This window comes from Eubalaena glacialis, chromosome 5 (genome assembly GCF_028564815.1).
Source record: "Eubalaena glacialis isolate mEubGla1 chromosome 5, mEubGla1.1.hap2.+ XY, whole genome shotgun sequence".
In the NCBI taxonomy this organism is placed as follows: Eukaryota; Metazoa; Chordata; class Mammalia; order Artiodactyla; family Balaenidae; genus Eubalaena; species Eubalaena glacialis.
Genome location: NC_083720.1, coordinates 137,622,276 through 137,641,694, shown reverse-complemented (window position 1 = coordinate 137,641,694; position 19,419 = coordinate 137,622,276). Strand labels below are relative to the sequence as shown.

Below are 19,419 nucleotides of genomic sequence, written 5' to 3'. Positions count from 1 at the left end.
ACCTCTTCCCTCCTAGGCTTAAAGTATCAGTGGGTGAGAAGAGCTTTTCGGACCTGTTACTGCCCCAAGCTGCGTAATATACTTGTATAACAGAAATACCTTCTATACAAACCTTTTTTTCTACTTTTAAATAGAAATGTCTACTTTTTCAGCAGTTCTGTGAATTGAATTAAAGAGCAGGGTGACTGTAAAAAAAAAAAGAATTATATATTCTCAACAGAAAAATGTAGTTTGATGTTTAAAGGAAAATGCTTTAAAGTAAGAAATAGATTGATTAAATTAACCTATTTTCAGTGTCTTTGCTGTGATGATGGATGTTTGAACCTGATATTAAAGGTATGGGCAGTAGCATACTGCTTTTTAGCTCCTGTAGTACTTGGTAGTCATGATGGTTGTTTCCTATAGAAAGCTTTCTTACATAGTCTAAATGCTTTCACTTTTACAAATCTGAATCTTGTAATTCAGATTTCCTGAGTACCCACTTGGCCTTGTAAAACAAAGGTTAAAGTTTCACCATTAGGTAGACTTCAGGATTTATAAATGTGACATTTTGAGAAATTAATGAATCATTATTTTTGCTAAAGGAAGCCTCTATATAAAATACATGTATTCTTGCTATTATAATTATTTGATTTTATTATGTTCAATTATTTATTTTTATATATGGTATAGGTGAGGATTTAATTTTATTATTTTGTAGACAATCAATTTTCCCAACACCATGTGTCATTTAATCTATTCCTTATTGGTTGAGGATGTTCCTTTTATCATATAATAACTACTTAATTTAATATAATTGGGCCAGTCTTGGGGTTTTATTTTATTCCATTAATTTGTTTGTCTATTATTGTGTTGTAACCGTGCTATTTTAATTATAGTAGCTTTATTGAGAAAGTTCCTCTTTATAAATCTGTTTCAAAGTTTTTTATTTTCATGGGTTTGTTATATCAGAGAAGTTGTGTAAATACTTTGTTGCATTCCTGGAAAATGCTGTTGAAATTGGGATAAGCTATAACTTAATTTGGAAAGAATTGAAAACTTCTTAATAGTTTCTTATTCTAAAAACATAAATTATATCTTTTTTTTTATTCAAGTTTTCTTTCTTTATGTCTCATTAAGATTATGTAATTTGGTTCACATGCTTTCCATATATATCTTATTTAAAGCATTTTCCCTATGTATTCTACATTATTTTGGTTGTTTTTGCAAATGGACTTTTTCCTATTATAACGTCCAGGCCGTTTTGTTAGAGATCAGTTTGAAAGCTGTATTGATTTTTATATCTTTTATTTGTATTCAGCTACCTTTGGAGCTCACTTATTAGTTAAAATAATGTTTTAGGGCTTCCCTGGTGGCGCAGTGGTTGAGAGTCTGCCTGCCGATGCAGGGGACACGGGTTCGAGCCCTGGTCTGGGAAGATCCCACATGCCACGGAGCGGCTGGGCCCGTGAGCCACAATTGCTGAGCCTGCGCGTCTGGAGCCTGTGCTTCGCAGCAAGAGGGGCCGCAACAGTGAGAGGCCCGCGCACCGCGATGAAGAGTGGCCCCCCGCTTGCCACAACTAGAGAAAGCCCTCGCACAGAAACAAAGACCCAACACAGCCATAAATAAATAAAATTAATTAAAAAAAAAAAAAAAAAAGTCCTTTAAATGTGTGTAAGTGCTGTTGTGATGAACAAACTACAAACAAAACAAACAAAAAAAAAATAATGTTTTAGCTAGTTCTCTTGGGTTTTGCAGTCAGAACATACAGAAAGTGTTATTTTTGTTTCCTCTTTCCCTTGTAACTATAGCTGACTTATTGAGTTGGCTTGAACTGTCAGCAAAATAGTAAATAACAATGGTATGAGTAGTATTTTAGTTTCTGATATTAATGGCAGCCCTTCTAATGCTTCACCATTCAATATAATACCCCTGGACTTAATATAAAAGTCCTTTTTCATGTTAAGAAGATAGTCTTAATTAAAGAATGATTTTCTTAAAAAAAATCAAGAGCGGGTACCTCTAAACCATAAGTCTTTAGCCTACTCAATGTAAGAATAGTAAACATTTTTCTTTTTTATTATTTTAAAGTTTATTTATAATGAAATTATTTGCTGAGAGCATTAATTCTAGAGGAAGTTTTTCTTAAGAATGGAAAGTACAGTGTAGTTTTACAATCTCAGATTCAATGTCATTTAGTAGAATAGTGAGGTTCAGTATAATTTATATCTTCCTTTGTGTATTCAGGGACAAACGTTTACCTAGTGAGAATTAGTACCTAAAGAATAATTAAAATTAATAATGTTAATTATTTATTTTAGAAGGAATGATTATTAAATTGCCTGATAAACATTTTAGGAAATTTCTCAATTTAGTAATTTACAGCCCCCAAAGGTTCAAAACTACAGTCAGTAGAGCATTAATTTTGCTACCAGATAATTGTTTGGTTACAATTACAAGGTCATATTATATCAGCCTCTGAATTATGTTTATAGCTAAAAATTGAGATATTTATTTTTTTGTTAGTTTGTATTACTCAACCCTGACAGTGTGAACTTGATTGCTTATTATTTTTCTTACTTCATTTTAATATGGTTTTACATAGATATAAATTTAGTTCTACATGTAGTTTTATACAGTGTAGTTTTACATAGATTCCTCTTAGACATTTGTAATGTTATATGAATTTTGGTATGTCAAGATTTAATGAAATATGAATATAAATTATTTTATAAATTTAAAAAATATTTTTATTACTTGGCATTAATAATCACTTTTTAAATTTCTAACATTTGGCTTAGAGGAAGAAAAAGAAACACTAGCCAGAAAAATAGGTAATTGAAATAAATTCTTCTCCTTTTGGAGGTTTGATTTTATATGAATCTTAATGAATGTAAACCTATAGTTTATCTATTATGTTAAACCTGGAAGAGATGCCATACCATGGGAATATATTTTATACCAAGTAAATAAACAAAAGCAAAGTTATTTCACTTTTCACTGTTACTCATTTATTACCTACTGCAATTTTCAGTTTTTGAGTTATAAATGTATGTGAATATTAATGACCAACTGCAAATATTGTTGAAATAGGAAAAATAGTAGTAACATTAAAGGCAAAATAGAGAGTAAAAGGTTAACTCTTTGCTTGAAATATTCAGAGTAAGGGAAGAATAGACAGAAAGTGGAAAAGATCCCAAATTAAGAAACATTTTTTAGAAGCACATTAAAAAAGAGTTGAAATGTATGCTAAGTCAGCTATACATCTCTTTAACTGGATGTAAGATACTATATTATTTTCTATTTGCTGTACAATAAGATCTTGATGAAGAATACTAAGGCCCAAAATATTATATACCATATTCTTTAAATTTATTTATTTATTTATTTATTTTTGGCTGTGTTGGGTCTTCGTTTCTGTGCGAGGGCTTTCTCTAGTTGCGGCAAGCGGGGGCCACTCTTCATCGCGGTGTGCGGGCCTCTTCACTATCACGGCCTCTCTTGTTGCGGAGCACAGGCTCCAGATGCACAGGCTCAGTAGTTGTGGCTCACGGGCCTAGTTGCTCCGCGGCATGTGGGATCTTCCCAGACCAGGGCTCGAACCCGTGTCCCCTGCATTGGCAGGCAGATTCTCAACCACTGCGCCATCAGGGAAGCCCTATATACCATATTCTTAACTGTGTGTGGTTCATGGTCATTTTACTGTCTTATAACAAATCACAACATAAATCTTAGAAGTATTTTTTTGGATCTGTATCCTAAGGCAAAAGAAATAAAAACAAAAATAAACAAATGGGACCTAATTTACCTTAAAAGCTTTTACACAGCAAAGGAAGCCATCAACAAAACGAAAAGACAACCTACTGAATGGGAGAAAATATTTGCAAAGATATGACTGATAAGGGGTTAATATCCAAAATATATAAACAACCCATACAACTCAATATCAAAAAAACCAAGAACTCAATTTAAAAACGAGCAGAAGACCTGAATAGACATTTTTCCAAAGAAGATATACAGATAGTCAAAACGTACGTGAAAAAATGCTTAGCATCACTAATCAGAGAACTAAAATCAAAACCACAATGAGATATCACCTCACACCTGTCAAAATGGCTATCATCAAAAAGTCTACAAATAGCAAATGTTAGCTAGAATTTGGAGAAAAGGGAACCCTAGTACACTGTTGGTGGAATTGTAAATTCGTGTAGCTACTATGGAAAACAGTATGGAGGTTCCTCAAAGAACTAAAAATAGAACTACCATATTATCCGGCAATTCCACTGCTGGGTATATATCTGAAAAAAACACTGGATCATTGGGATACATGTACCCCAATGTTCATAGCAGCATTATCTACAGTAGCCAAGATATGGAAACAGTCTAAGTGCCCATCATCAGACGAATGGATAAAGAAGATGTGGTGTGTGTATACACACACTAGAGTATTCTCAGCTATAAAAAAGAATGAAATCCTGCCATTGCAACAATGTGGATGGACCTAGAGAGTGTTATGCTTAGTGAAATAAGTCAGACATAGAAAGACAAATACTCTGTTATCACTTATATGTGGAATCTAAGAAATAAAACAAATGAATGAATATAACAAAACAGAAACAGACTCACAGATATAGAGAACAAACTAGTGATTACCTGTGGGGAGAGGGAAGCGGGGGATGACAAGATAGGAGTATGGGATTAAGAGACACAAATTACTATTTATAAAATAAGCAACAAGAATATATTGTATAGCACAGGGAAATATAGCCATTGTTTTGTACTAACTTTAAATGGAGTATAATCTATAAAAATATTGAATCATTATGTTGTCACCTGAAACTAATATAATATTGTAAATCAACTATTTCAAAAATAAAGAAAAAAATTAACAAATAAGTAAAAATAAACACAACCTCTTTCCTCAAAAATCATCAATAACTGAGAAAATGTGAACGTTTCATGTGCTTAGTAGTATAAAGTTTAGGTATAATATTCTAGGTAGTATTCATATAATGGACTGTATAATGTAGAGAATCTTTATACTCTAATTTTTTTTACTAGAAGTTAGTAACATTCAGTGCCTTCTGTTGTCAGATACCTTCGCTTGGAAATTTTGGCTGTTTTATCACCAGTTAAAAAACAAACAATGCATTGTGTAATTTCTTGAGATTTCAGAAAGCTAACACATTTAGATAGAGTCAAAGTCATTTTTTTTTTCTGACTGTAGTTATACAAAGTTGGAGCAGTAGTACAGAATACTATGTGAAATTTCATGACCCTGCACGTGAATTACTCTGCTGGCAGAATTCCTCTTGCTCCAGGGCACGTGGGGGAAAGAGGTCAGGGTGGTCAGTCTTTTGTTCTATTCAAACATTCAACTGATAGAATGAGGTCTACCCACATTATAGAAGGCAATCTGCTTTGCTTAAAGTGTACAGATTTAAATATTAATCTTATCCAAAAACTCCCTTACAAAAACATCCAGAATAATGTTTGGCCAAATTCCTGGGTACCATGGCTCAATCAAGTTGTCATGTAAAAGTAACCATCACAAGTGGACTCTATATTCTACTGACATATCAAAATGAATTGTGTGGCATAATAGTTATGTGTTGGGATAACTGCTAGTGAGGAATGATGCCCTTAACATTAGAACTTTCCACAAACAAATCTATAGTTGATTTTACTAAGGTTGATTTTATGACCTACTTTTTAGTATTTGTTGTGATAAACCCCAAAATGAGACTCCAAAAGGCGGAGTAGTGGGGTTTTTTTTTAAGAGACATCTGGATTTAAATTCTGGGTTTTAGCACACAGTGTTCTCTGAGGTGAGTTCACTTAGATGCTGGTAATTTTCTCTGCCCATATTTAAGTGTTACACATCTTTTCTCCGCCTTGTACTAAAGGAGCAAACAGAATGTTTTCATTTCGCTCATAATAACTTACTTATGGATTGATCACCTTTTCTTTCTGATGTGTGCATGTGGGAGGGATAAGATAAAACCAAAGTAGTTTCTAAAATGATGTCTGAAGGTTTAAAGAACATTTTTGCATATGTTTGCTTTTGAAAAAATGTAATCTGAGACCTGATTAGCTTAATGCAAAGTGAAAAGTTTAGTCTCTGCATGAGCTAGTGATTGGTAATGCTACCAAAAAAACTTCCATTCTTTTTTTTTTTTTTTAACTGTTTTATTTATTTATTTATTTATTTTTTACTGACCAAAGTCTACCTATTTATATTAGGAGGCACTCTTTATTTATTTATTTATTTATTTATTTATTTATTATTTATGGCTGTGTTGGGTCTTTGTTTCTGTGCGAGGGCTTTCTTTAGTTGCGGCAAGTGGGGGTCACTCTTCATCGCGGTGCGCGGGCCTCTCACTATCGTGGCCTCTCTTGTTGCGGAGCACAGGCTCCAGACGCGCAGGCTCAGCAGTTGTGGCTCACGGGCCCAGCCGCTCTGCGGCATGTGGGATCCTCCTAGACCAGGGCTCGAACCCACGTCCCGTGCATTGGCAGGCAGATTCTCAACCACTGCGCCACCAGGGAAGCCCAAAACTTCCATTCTGGATGAGAAAATTCTTAAAATGTAAGACAGTCTCCTTATAAGCTCAATCCTCTTTTCTGTTAAAAGTAATTACAACTTCTACAACATTAATACATATAACTCAGTTGCTCCATCGTTAGTATTCTGTAGGACAGCTTATGCATCCTCCTAGTTGAACTTATTTCGGTGTATATTAATTACGTGTGTATGCCTTTTTTTATTGTTATAAACTCCTTAAGCACAGGGCAGTTCTATTCAACTAGCATTAATTGGGTACCACCATGCCCGTTAGTTGGTACCTCGCCCTGGAGCAATTGGATAGACAAGTAACAGATAAGTTTTAATACAGTGTAACACATTATATAATAGAGCTGATTACAAAGTGTTCAGAGAACTGGGTTCAATTCATAGTTGTAAGAGTCTTTCAAAGTGTCACAGAGGGACTGACATTTCACCTAGATTCTGATGGATAAATGGGTGTTTCATAGGTGTATTCTCTTATCCTTCTCCTTTTACCTACCTTTTCTTCAAACCTTAGATAATATCAGCCATCTACGTTTTCCACTTCTCAATTCTGGCAGCCTCCAGCTGCTGGCAAAAAAATCACCCAGTGGTACAGAATGTTGCTATTACAAATTTAGGGTCTCTAGCTTCAGATGGTAGTGCTTTTTATGTGTTCCTTCTTTGTGAAATAAATTTTTCTCCTTTTTTCTGCTTAGAACATGCTTTATTGGCCTTCAAAACTCAGTTTAAATGTTACCTTGTTTATGGAAATTTCCGTGATCTTCATGGAACTGTGATTGCTTCCCATTATACATTGTATGTAACCTCCATGGTGTTATCAGTCAAACTGAATTGTGGTAATTTATTTACCTCTCTCTTTCTCTTACTAGACAGCTCACTGAGGATATGATTTGTATCCTTTAGCTTATATTCCCAATATAGTAGGGACTCAGTAAAAAGACATCTTCTGTGGATAATCTCATCTACTCCAAGTCTTCAGCTACCAAATGGGTTCTCACAGCTTGGAAACAGTTACAACATTGTGTGTGAATATTGGGGAAGAGGGGTGAATTTGATAAGCAGGATCAGGGAATGCTGGATTTTGAAAATACAGTGTACTCTACCCAGGTAATGTGAGGGCACAAGGATTATGGGAAGAACATCCCAAGCAGTGGAAGCAACATATACAATGTCACAGTGGTGGGGAAGAAACCTAGTTCAATCAGAAACTGAAACTGGGAAGGGAGTAGGGGTCAAATTATGAAAGGACTTTGATGCCATACATCTGAGTCCACTTGGGCTGCTGTAACAGAATAGCCTGGAGTAGGTGGTATCCCTCACACTTCTGGTGGCTGGGAAGTCCAAGACCAAGGCACCAGCAGATTCTGGTGAGGGCCTGCTCCCTGATTCATAGACCGCTGTCTTTTCACTGGAACCTCACATGGTGGAAGAAGCAAGGCATCTCTCTGGGGTCTATTTTTGTAAGGTTATTAATCCCAACATGAAGACTCTGGCCTGTGACCTACAGATGCCAATCTCTTTAGCTTTGTTTACTTCGTATTTTTCCCCAAGGTGTTTCACAGGAGGATGGAGATGGATCTTTTACTAAAAATATTCCTTCACTGTGTTTTACTATGTCCTCATGCTCTTAGTATGAAGTGAGGAAATCCACGTTTACCGTTAGGGACCATGTTTTCAGTAATTACTGTGAGCTTATAGTTGAACGATTCTAGTTATATACTCTGCTTTTACCACAGTCATTAGCACAGTTCCTCCGGGTATGTCTCAGCAAATATCTTTCTTTTATTTTTTAACCAGCTCAATTTTTAGCAACTGCTTTTGACCTAGTTAGTGGTAAGTTTAAGGAAAATAGTCAGACTAGCAGATCTCCCCGCTTATTCTAGTGATGATTTCCAAACACATAACTTCTCCAACTCCCACAGCTTACATTATCCCTGGAATTGAAATGACTGCAAAACTGTCAAAATCATTTATTATAATTTTATAAATGACTCTCACAACTTAATCTTTTAGTAAGACCTCTTTCTGATGGTGAGTCATTGTGCAAATGGGTCTCTGTTCTGCCCTGTTTCTTTTCATGACTATATCCATCCTTTTCTTTCCTGCACTTCATGTTCCTTTTATTTGCTTAAAATCTTTATTACGGGAAGAAGATTCTCATCAGTGAAAGAAAAAGCATTTTATAACAACCCCCCATATACTTCCATTTTCTTTTAGAAATATTAATTTCTCATTTAACAGGCCCTTTAATCTTATACCCAGTATAGTCCTCTTATGTGTTTTAAATATATTTTAAACCTGTTTCACTTTCCCTATACACAGTTCCCTTTCTCTCCTTCAATCACTGAGTCAATTTATCTATCTCAAAATACTGTGCATCCCTTTCTCACCCAGTTGTCTTAGTTTAGTTCTTACTTCTGAAAAATACGTTAAATAAAAATATTTGTCATGTAATAACTTGGTGAATCTGGTCAAGGTATTGTTAGCACTATATATCTTCTAAATTAACAGTTGTGTTAGGAAGAACACTGGACTAGGAATCAGAAAAACTGGTTTCTTATTGCTTTTCCAATATAATCATATAGCTTTATTTGTAGTATGAAGAAAACATAACCTATCATGCCTATGTCACATGTCTGTTTTAAAAAATGAGTTTTTATGGTAGTCAGGTATCTTTAAAAGCTTGAATGGCTCTCAATCAGGTGCCTTTAAATGAGGACACTATGCCTCTGTGTAGGAATTAGCTATAGTGGTGGGGTGGGTGTGGCATTTCAGAGAGGGAACAAGTGCAGTAAGAAGGTATGAAATAAAATGATTAATTTAGATTTCTATAAGCAATTTAGTGTGGCTAGAATGTAGGATATCAATGGAGGAGTCTCAGGAGATATGGTTGGGAAATATAAATATCATGGATGTGCTTGAATGTTTAATTAAAACTTATAGACGATCACTTAAAGATTTAAAGTAGGGGAGTGACATAAAATTTGTATTTCCGGAAGCTTATTCTGCCGTCAATGTAGATGACAGTTGCAGGGGAGGCTGGAGTTAGGGAGACTCTTGCGGAGGCTGTTGCATTTAATAAAGGTCAGAATTGAGAGCTGGAAGCAGCATGAATGTAACAAGGAAAGGATAGATGCACAAGATGCTAGTCAGATGGAGTCTACAGAATTTACAGTACATTCTGCTTAGCATGGGTGGTAGCAAGGCATTTACTAAAAGAGAAAAATTTATAATCATTCTAGGGCTTCTGGCTTAGGTGGGTTCCCTGCCATTAACTGCAATAGAGACTAAAATGAAAGGAAAGGAAGAGGGTAAATTTGATTTTGGAAATGATAAATTTGAGGTATTTATTGTATATCCAAGCGCACATGCTTTGTTTTCCTTTGGATAAAAGGAGAGAGGATTTGGGGCTCGTCTGTGTGGTAGTAAATGAAGCCTTGGATTTGGATCAGATCTCCCAGGCACAGGGCCAGATCTTTTTTTTTTTTTTTTTTAATTTTTATTTATTTATTTATGGCTGTGTTGGGTCTTCGTTTCTGTGCGAGGGCTTTCTCTAGTTGTGGCAAGCGGGGGCCACTCTTCGTCGCGGTGTGCGGGCCTCTCACTATCGCGGCCTCTCTTGTTGCGGAGCACAGGCTCCAGACGCGCAAGCTCAGTAATTGTGGCTCACGGGCCCAGCTGCTCCGCGGCATGTGGGATCTTCCCAGACCAGGGCTCGAACCCGTGTCCCCTGCATTGGCAGGCAGATTCTCAACCACTGCGCCGCCAGGGAAGCCCCGGGCCAGATCTCTTGTTACACCCTATTCTAAGAATCTACCCCTTGAGAAATAAATAGTTCCCCAGAGACAACGATACACATGGCCCTTGAGTCATATTCCGTGTCCTTGCAGTCAATCCCAAATCTGAGTCTTCTCTTCACAATCAGTCACGAGGATCCTTGGACATATAATATAAATAAAAATAGCAATTCTTTATTGTTCTCATAACTAGAAGTAAATAATCTAATTCAAGTACATTTTTAATCTAATAGAGTCATAGTAATAACAGTCATTATTTTTGTTTTTCTAATATGGAGTTTACTGGAAATTGGCTATCAAATGCTTTTCATTAATTTCTCCTCATAAAACCTATATGCTAACATAACATCATAAATTCAGCTTATAGTAGCATACCTGAAAACCCCCTCTTGATATTTAACTGTAAAGCCAATTATTTTAATGTATTTACTTGGCAACTTTGTTGGGAACTTTAGCCTTTTTCAAGGCATATCTTAAATTCCCATTCCCATTCCACCCATTCTCTGCCTTCTACTGGGTTATTGGTCTTGAGAAATTCTATGAGTTGTGCTTTAACTTCTCCTCTCCCTATAGCATTGTAGCACAGCTTCTTGATTTGCTCTTCTTTCAAGTTTCTCTGACCCGATTGCCCAGTTTTCTTTTTCTTTCTATCACTGGCAGTTTCATAACGAAGCTGCTCCTTGCCACCAGGAGGTCAGGTGGGGTGTGGACATAGGACTGCAGAGACAGAATGAGTGCTTGCAGAACTGCAAGGGCTACTATAATGGATATGACTCCTGCCGTAGCTCCCACAGATATTATTTTAGAGTAGCAACTGCCCCTCATGTATGGGTCCTTCAAAATTCAAGGAATGCCTATAATTTGTAGGCATACTCAAACGCTTTTATGACTGCACCTAAATGTGAAGGGGGAGAAAGAAGTTGAATTGATTCCTGCAAATATTTAAAATGGGTATAGTTCCAATGTCAGTAGTAGTGTGGCTAAAGATAATGAAAAGTCTGCCTTTTTTTTTTTTTTTTTAGGACTCCTGATCACAACACATGATTTCTTTTTACAAGCGGTCATTCATTTAGACCTGCAAACACCACCACTGACGCCTTCTTAATGCTCTCTTAAAATCATTTCAAGGGTGCTCACAGATATCTGAGAACATCTTTAGTTCACAGATACACATTGTGAGATGCAGTAGAGTGCCAGTGTAGAAAACATATATGAAATGAGGCTGAAACTTTGTAATTGTTTATTGGATAGTGGCATTTTAATGATAAGCAGTATTTGGCTCTTTATGTTTTCATGACAAACGAAAGAAGATAATTCCCAGCTGTTTTATTTAAATTCTAAACCTATATATAAATCCACATGCTAGCAAGTAAATAGAATTCCTTTTCGATTTTTCTAAATTGTAAATCAGATTTATATGAAAAACCAGATTATATTTTCCTTTTTATTTCTCTGACAATAGTATTAAAAAAATACTATTCCCAAATCTTGATTCATCTTATTATAACTGTTTTCCCAATTCCTTGGATTGTAATCCATGGAAACTCATCAGAGTGCAAGAGCTTTGTATTGCTTTGTTTTCTTTTTTTCCCCTTGCCCCTGACATTCAGCTCTGATGTTAAGCCATTTTTTTAGTTATAGTTAAAATGAGACGTGCATGGGTGATTTGCAGTTAACTGCTCGCCTCCACACACACAAATGCCTCAGCTTCACATCTAATCATGATTCATGCCTTATGCCAGATTCTTGCTGTCATCCTAGCGCCAGCAGATGGTGGGACAAGACCCCTGGGGCAGTCAGCCCCAGTGTTCTACTGTTGTAGCAGTGGTCAGAAAAGGAAGAATTTTAACATGGCAAACTGAGTTCAGTTCTTTTGGCTTCTTGCTAAAAAGAATAATAATAATAATAATTAATAGAAACTTGGTGTCAGATTTTCAGGTGGTACCTTAAAAACTTATTTTTTAATCCAAGAAACAAAATAAAAGTGAAAAGCCACATTGTATTTTATAAATGCACTTGCTGAAAGGACAGCTCCTGTGTTTATGTTCTAGCATGTGTACTTTACATTTGTAATAATCTGAATTGTGAGAAGCCAGTGAGTAGCAGCATACAGAAAGACAAATTTCATTTATTTATGCTTAAGTAAGTTTTCTGTTCTAAAAAGTAACACCAGTGGTTGCCAGGTGATACACATTTTGAATTGTTAGTATAGTAGAATCTGAATTTGCTGTTCATGCTCTATGATTATTGGTGACTTTAGACAAGTTTACTTTATCTTTCTGAGCTTCTGTTTCTTCACCTAATAAAAAGCACTGTTTTAAAGTATCTCCAAAATATCCTTTTTTATTACAGTACATAAAATGTAAGAAACCAAAATTGTATTAGCTGTATTAAAGTGTACTAGGCTTATGGAAAAGGAAATGCATGGATGGAGTTTCAACATTGACTAATCTTGATTACTTGATCTTTTGTACTAATGTCGTATATAAACATGCACATACACCCAAGTAACTACAGTAATTGCAAAGAAATGTTTTTAAGATAACAAATCCATAGAACTTTTACAATTTTCAATTTTTACAAATTTATAAATAATTTTCCGTATAATTTTCTATTGCTTCAACCATTCAACAATTCTAGCTTCTCCTGATGATGTTAAGAGTGTTATACCTCTTTAACCCAGAATCCTGGCTAGTCTTGGGTTACACAGAACATTGCTTTTTAACTTTTTGACCAGAATCTATGATTAGTGATACATTTTACATTCAGTAAGCATACACATACAGTTACATGTGCATGTGTTTCACTCAGTGTTTTACCTTACTTTCCGCAAAAAAATTTTTTTCTATTCTTTTGTTGTTGTTGTGGATATTGTTGATTCTATTTCTCTTTTTAAGAAATTGCTGGTCCTTGTTCACCAGATTGATTTCAGGGTTCTTAATGGATTGGGACCCACAGTTTGAAAGACACTGAGCTAAACAATCAGCGCTTACTATAAAGAAATAGATAATTTTTTGTAGACTTTCTCAAATTATTAAAAATGATTTCCTACTCTCTGTTGATCAGAGCAGCTGCCATTTACTTAACAAGAAATCTTTAGAGTTCTCTTGTTTGTTTGTATATCCAAAGGATGTAAAGGACATAGAGGAGCTACACATAGAAATAAATTTAAATAGAATGCTTTAATGAGCCTTATAGCTCCCTGTTTTTAAACAGTGCCTTTCCTCTTCATTGTTAAGAGCCAAATAGTAATTTTAAATTTTGTTTCCTTGAGCTTTTCTTTATTTCCATCATCATTCCAGGTGTTCCTGTTTTTTATTTTAATAGGTCATGCTTTTTACATGAAGCGGCTTGATTTCATACAAAGGCTCTTTATTTGTATTTTAACAAAGGTGGAAAGAAAAGGAAAGAAGTAGGTCTTCTTGAATTTCTATATCACCATATAGAGTTCTGAATACCATGGCCTTATTGCTGTTTACTATTTCCCTTTTTCATTAGTGGTGGTTTGAATAAGTTGTGTGAGAAACATAGTAATCATATGGAACTGAATAGTCTCTTCTATCACTCCATATAAAATGATATGAGGTGAGTTTTTTGCACATTTAGTTGCCACTTTTTTTTTTTTTAATTGCTGTAGCATTATAGGTAATCATAGAATTCACATGTATTAATAACACACTGTTAGAGAATTCAGAAGGGAAGTAGAAAGTAAAGCATTCCTACTCTGAATAGACAGTGTTGGAAATAACATTGAGAAGTAAGTTTGGTATGCAAATGGTATATTCAGAAAGGATTCCTTTATAATCTGTAGATTTAGAAAAGATTGTATTAGAAAGTGTTTTGCATAGATAAAAACTGAACATAAAAGCAGCTTGTGGAACTGAAGGTAATTTTATATAAATATACACATTTTAATATATAATGAACTGTTTCTATTATGGATGGTGAAAATTCTTAAAGAAAGAATTTATTGTAGATGTAGTTGTCAGTGTTAGTGTTGAAGGTGTTCACTGAAGCTCTTTGTATGTATCTCTTTCAGATATGGAAACAAGTGAAAAAATCCAAGGAAGTGGAATACTTCAACTGTTTGCAAGTCTGTTGGTTCCACAGTCTTCCTGCACAGCCAAAGTAGCTAACATCATAGCAGAAATAGCCAAAAATGGTGAGGTTTTCCTCAAGAACTTTTCTGCTGGGAACATCTTCAGTTTTACACCCTACCTGTCAGTATGTTTTATTAATTTATGTTTTAATTTTGTAGATTAGACCTTTTTTCTTTCTTTCTATTTTTCTTTTCTTTGACTTTTTTCATGTAATGAAATGTTGTTTAAAATGACTATCATTATAGTCATTCTATTCGTACATTTCCCATTTGCTATTCCGTTCCTTCAGAGTAGAATTAAAAGAATAGCACTGCGAGTCCCTCCTGTACCTGTATCATTTATTGCTTTGGTTACAGGATTCTTGAGCTGCCACTGAGTCATTCGTCTTCATTGTCACAGGAGAGCTTACCCTTTTTCAATGTATACGTTGGTTTGTGTTATATCCAGATAAACTCACTGTCTCTTTTTTTTTTAGTCTGACCTACTGACGTTGGCACTTGACTGCAACAGTGTAGTCGGAATACATACTCTGTTTTCTGAATTCACCTTCATGAGAAACATTTATTTCTTAGGTTTCCATGTAATGACAGCAAAGCATAGATGATAAAATAGCCATGCCATTATATATGGTTTATATCCAGTGAGAGGGGATTCTTTGGAAGAATTATTTTGTAGCAGAAATATTTGTGTGTGATTTTAGTTTAGTCAATTTGAGAAAAACACTGACTTCTTAAAGCAGTTTTTAAGCAAAAGGGGAGGCCATGCTAAATGTAATACCATTAGTATGCCTCAGTTTGTCAAAGTTTGATATTATTTTTAGTTCTTTTATTTTAGTAAGTTGCATATATTATACTTTAAAAAAAGAAACTTTAAAATTCTGGTTTCAGTTTTACACAATTAATTTTATACATTGTGTAATCACTGTGGCAGGTGGCATTGTAAAGTATGTTTTTAGCCCAGTAAGACAACTTGTTCATATGTGTGTTACCAAAAAGAATTGCCATGAAACTTTTTCACTTGTTTAGAGGTGCTCAAAATATCTTTCAAGTTCCAATGAGGTTCTATATTGGTAAATCATTTTTTGGTTGTTAATGAAAACTGACCATCTATTGTTTGTATGTACATCTAAGCTATTGAAATTATAATCATCATGCTGTGCTTTGGAGTTGAGCTGGTCATAAATGTTCAGAGATTCCTAGTGGTCTGGAGTATTTAGTGTACTTCAAGCAGATTTGAACTGCTCTGAATAGATAGGGATCACCTTGGGACAACAAAGAACTCCTGAAACAGATCTAGTTTGAAAATGAAACCCCTCCAGATATTGTTTGTTAACTTAGAACAATCACTATCTAAATCTTCTTAGATGCAAAGCAGCTTGATTTTTAAGATCAAGTAATTTATTTTTAACCTCATTAGAAACACAGTATAGTTTCCAGAAATCAATTTTTATCTTAAAACTTTTTTTCTTAAGAATGAGCACACACACACATAACATAGATTGAGAAATTTTGAATAGATTTTTTTTTGCAATGGATTGCCATTCCTATATGATCTGATTACTTAATAGTATCAGTCCTCGTAATACTTGGTCACAGTTGCATGATAACTCTGCTGCTAGAGGTTGCTTCTAGTTACACTCTAGCAGATGACAACTGTGTTTTAAAGACATAATTTATAGCATTTATACTTTTAATCAGAGGCTTGTTAAAGGCATGCCACTAATCCCTACTGGTTAAAATAAACGGGATCCGTTTAAATGGTTGTTTACTGCTTAATCACCACATTGGTTTTTTTTTCAGTGACTGGCTGAGAAAGTGGATTAGAGTCTTTTTTTTTAAATAAATGTCTTCAGAAAGGCAACATGACCCAACAGAGATATTAACTGGCCTTATATTTCTTCTGGTTAGAAACTTGACAATGAAAGAAGATTGTGTGAACCATAGAAAAAAAGAAATTGGAAGTTGATCTGTTCATCGTCACTCTGCTGTGCACGTTATATAATAATAGAAGAGAACTATTAGCATATACTTGTTAGATTTGGAGTAATTATAAAATATAATTATGGTTAAATTTGTACATACAAAAAGAACTCTCTAAAAATTAACATACCTGACTATGTGCTGATGTTCAAAATCCAGAGTATTAGTAAGAAGTTCCAGGGGCGAGTTTAATGTGGGAACATAGCTATGACCATAAATTGCAGTAAAAGATTTTGGTATCTTTTAAATAAAGTATTCCCCTATATAACAGATTTAAGGTGGATTTGAGGCAAAGGAAAAATAAGTAAAAGAGGAAGTATCTGTGAATATTTCTTCCTTTTTAGAACTGTACTCTCAGAGTGTCTAATAATAATAATAATAATAACAACAACAACAACAAATTTCTGAAACTAGGTACTATTATGTGTCTACAGTGCTGATAACTGAAGTTGAAAATGTGTAAAAGCAAACAAAACCTTTACATCTTATTCCCCTCCTCCTCCTCCTCCCCCCTCCCTCCCCCCTCCCCCCCTCCTCCTCTTATAACATCCAGGTATAAGAAGATAGTGATAAATTAGGTATAATGAAAGTTAATGAAAAATTCTTTTGGTTTATGGTAGAGACTATCAGCAAAGAAAAATATGACCCCACTCATTTTTGTGTACTTATTTCATGAAGTATTTAGTAGGGTTGTAATGATACTTTTAGACAGAAATGTACTCTTCGGATAGTAAGCCATCTTAAACATTTTAATATTAGATATTTATTTTATTAAGGGAGGTTTTTTATGTAATTGAGAATCTTTATATTTTTAATTAAATATGTTCTTCTTTTCAGAATTTATGCGAATTCCATGTGTGGATGCAGGATTGATTTCACCACTGGTGCAGCTGCTAAATAGCAAAGACCAGGAAGTGCTGCTTCAAACTGGCAGGGCTCTAGGAAACATATGTTACGATAGCCGTAAGTGTTGAAATAGCAATGGTACACTTATAAACTTTTGTTTAAGAATTATGATTTTCATAATAATTCTGCTTTTAGTGTTAGCACTGTCTTTTCTAGGCTAAGACATTAATGTTAGCCAGTATGACTTAGCTCTGCTTATGTAGCTGAATCGATGGAAATTCAGGCCATAGTATTCTTTTAACTAAGACTTATCTGAAATGAATCCTTTTTCTCTGATATCACAAATGATATTTTCAGAGGAAAATAAGTCATTTTCTAAGAATTGGAGCTTTTAATTTTAGGAAAAAAATATATCTTTTCAATTAGGTTTTATTGAAGTACCATCTCTGCATGAGAATACTTCTGAACACATTTTTTAGTTTCTAAGTCTGTCCAAATACATTTTTAATTACTTGCAATTCAGTAAAGCCATTCATAAAAACCATTATCTTCTCAAGAGCTAGATTGGCCTATTGCATCTTGCATTGACTCCATTCCTATTTGTCATAATGTCATTGTCATCCTCACCACTTTATATAATATACTGTTCCTACTAGGCAAAGAGAAAGGAAGAACTTGGGTATGGGTATAGATATTGCAAAATTTTTACATTTTCTACTTTTCCTTCCCACGTATATGCAAACAAAATACAGAAAAAAATCTTGAGTATATTCAATTTAATTAGGCTTATCCTGATTTTCCTTAGATTTCTGAGAAAAAACACATTTTTTAACATTCACCTTTAAAGTCTCCTAGGAATTTAGTTCTATTTGTACAACTAGGATAACTTTTATTGTTTATTTTCCCCATTGAGTTTATGTACAAAAATCATAGATAGCTCCTTTATAATACACAGTGTTTCAAAAAGTGATTTGTGCATATAAGCCAGACAGAAAATAAAGTCATAAACATATTTATTTATGATAAAAGAAAGAAGCAGAAAAAAGATTGAAACTACAGCTTTCAGTTATAACTTCTCTGTAGCAGTAGTGGTAAGACTAGCCTCATTTATTCTTTCCTTTTTCTGGAATATTATATATTATATCTGAGGGCACGGGATGTCTTTTAATGTGAATTTTAATTGGAGAATTTCAGTCCCTAATGCTGCTTATAAATTTACCTATCTGTGCCTTCATTCCAATTCTTACTATCCTAGGGTATTAGCTTTGTTTATAAAATCCTAGTGCTTTATGTTTATAACTTGCATTTTCATATTTAGGATTTTTATTAAACACTATAGCTTCTAACGTTAGCTTTCAAGAATGACTGTGTATTTTATATGATTAATTTTAACAATGTATATTTAATAGACCTCTGCAGAGTAATAGGCAAAGATTGATGGCAAGTATTTGGAGAGTATAATCGTTACTCTTTTTATTTTTATCTTCTGTGTTTATTACTAGAATTTAAAGCTATCAAAAATATTCTTTAATCTTTGTTCAGTTTAGATATTCTTGACTTATGCATTGTTTGAACATCATAGGAATTATCTGTTTTGAGTACTTTTGTCCTAGAGTTTCACTTAATATTGGCACAATGGAAGAAATACCCATAGTGATCTATTGTCTCATCTTGCTATGATTTTTATGGGCACAGAGTAATTTTATTTCCTGTATACACTAAAGAATCTTGAAGTTAGGGTAATAAATGTCTAGTTAATAAGATTATCATTTTGATGAAACTGAAGTCCATTATTATGCTGTTTATCATATCCGTTTACTCTGTTCTTATGAGGTATACAGTATAAAGTCTGTGGATATGCTTTAGGCTATGAAGTTAATTTTTTGTTTCATTTATTTGTGAATATTTATAACCACTTTATTCTCATTCAATTCAATGAAAATTATAGTTAAATAGAAAATTAAGCATAGTGAATACAGACTTTTTATACTTTTAAACCTTGTTTAAGGAAAATGAAGTTAGTAATCTTAAAAATGAATAAATATAAGAAGTGATTTATTACTATAAATCATGTGGTAAAAATGTGTTCATTGTGCCATGCTGTCTTAAGCATATAATTTCCATAATACTGTATGCTTTCTTAT

The 19,419-nt window shown here is 34.1% G+C and overlaps 1 protein-coding gene across 7 annotated transcripts in view; it reads left to right on the top strand.

Moving 5' to 3' along the window:
* RAP1GDS1 (Rap1 GTPase-GDP dissociation stimulator 1) overlaps positions 1–19,419 on the top strand; it is a 155,998-nt gene that overhangs the window by 44,903 nt on the left and 91,676 nt on the right. For 6 of the 7 annotated variants that reach the window (XM_061192602.1, XM_061192601.1, XM_061192605.1 and 3 more), the window contains exons 3-4: positions 14,390–14,512; positions 17,267–17,392. In XM_061192602.1, coding sequence (XP_061048585.1) covers positions 14,390–14,512; positions 17,267–17,392 — 249 coding nt within the window. Of the gene's footprint in view, positions 1–14,389; positions 14,571–17,266; positions 17,393–19,419 lie in introns of those variants that run through there. The other variant, XM_061192607.1, reaches the window with a different exon arrangement.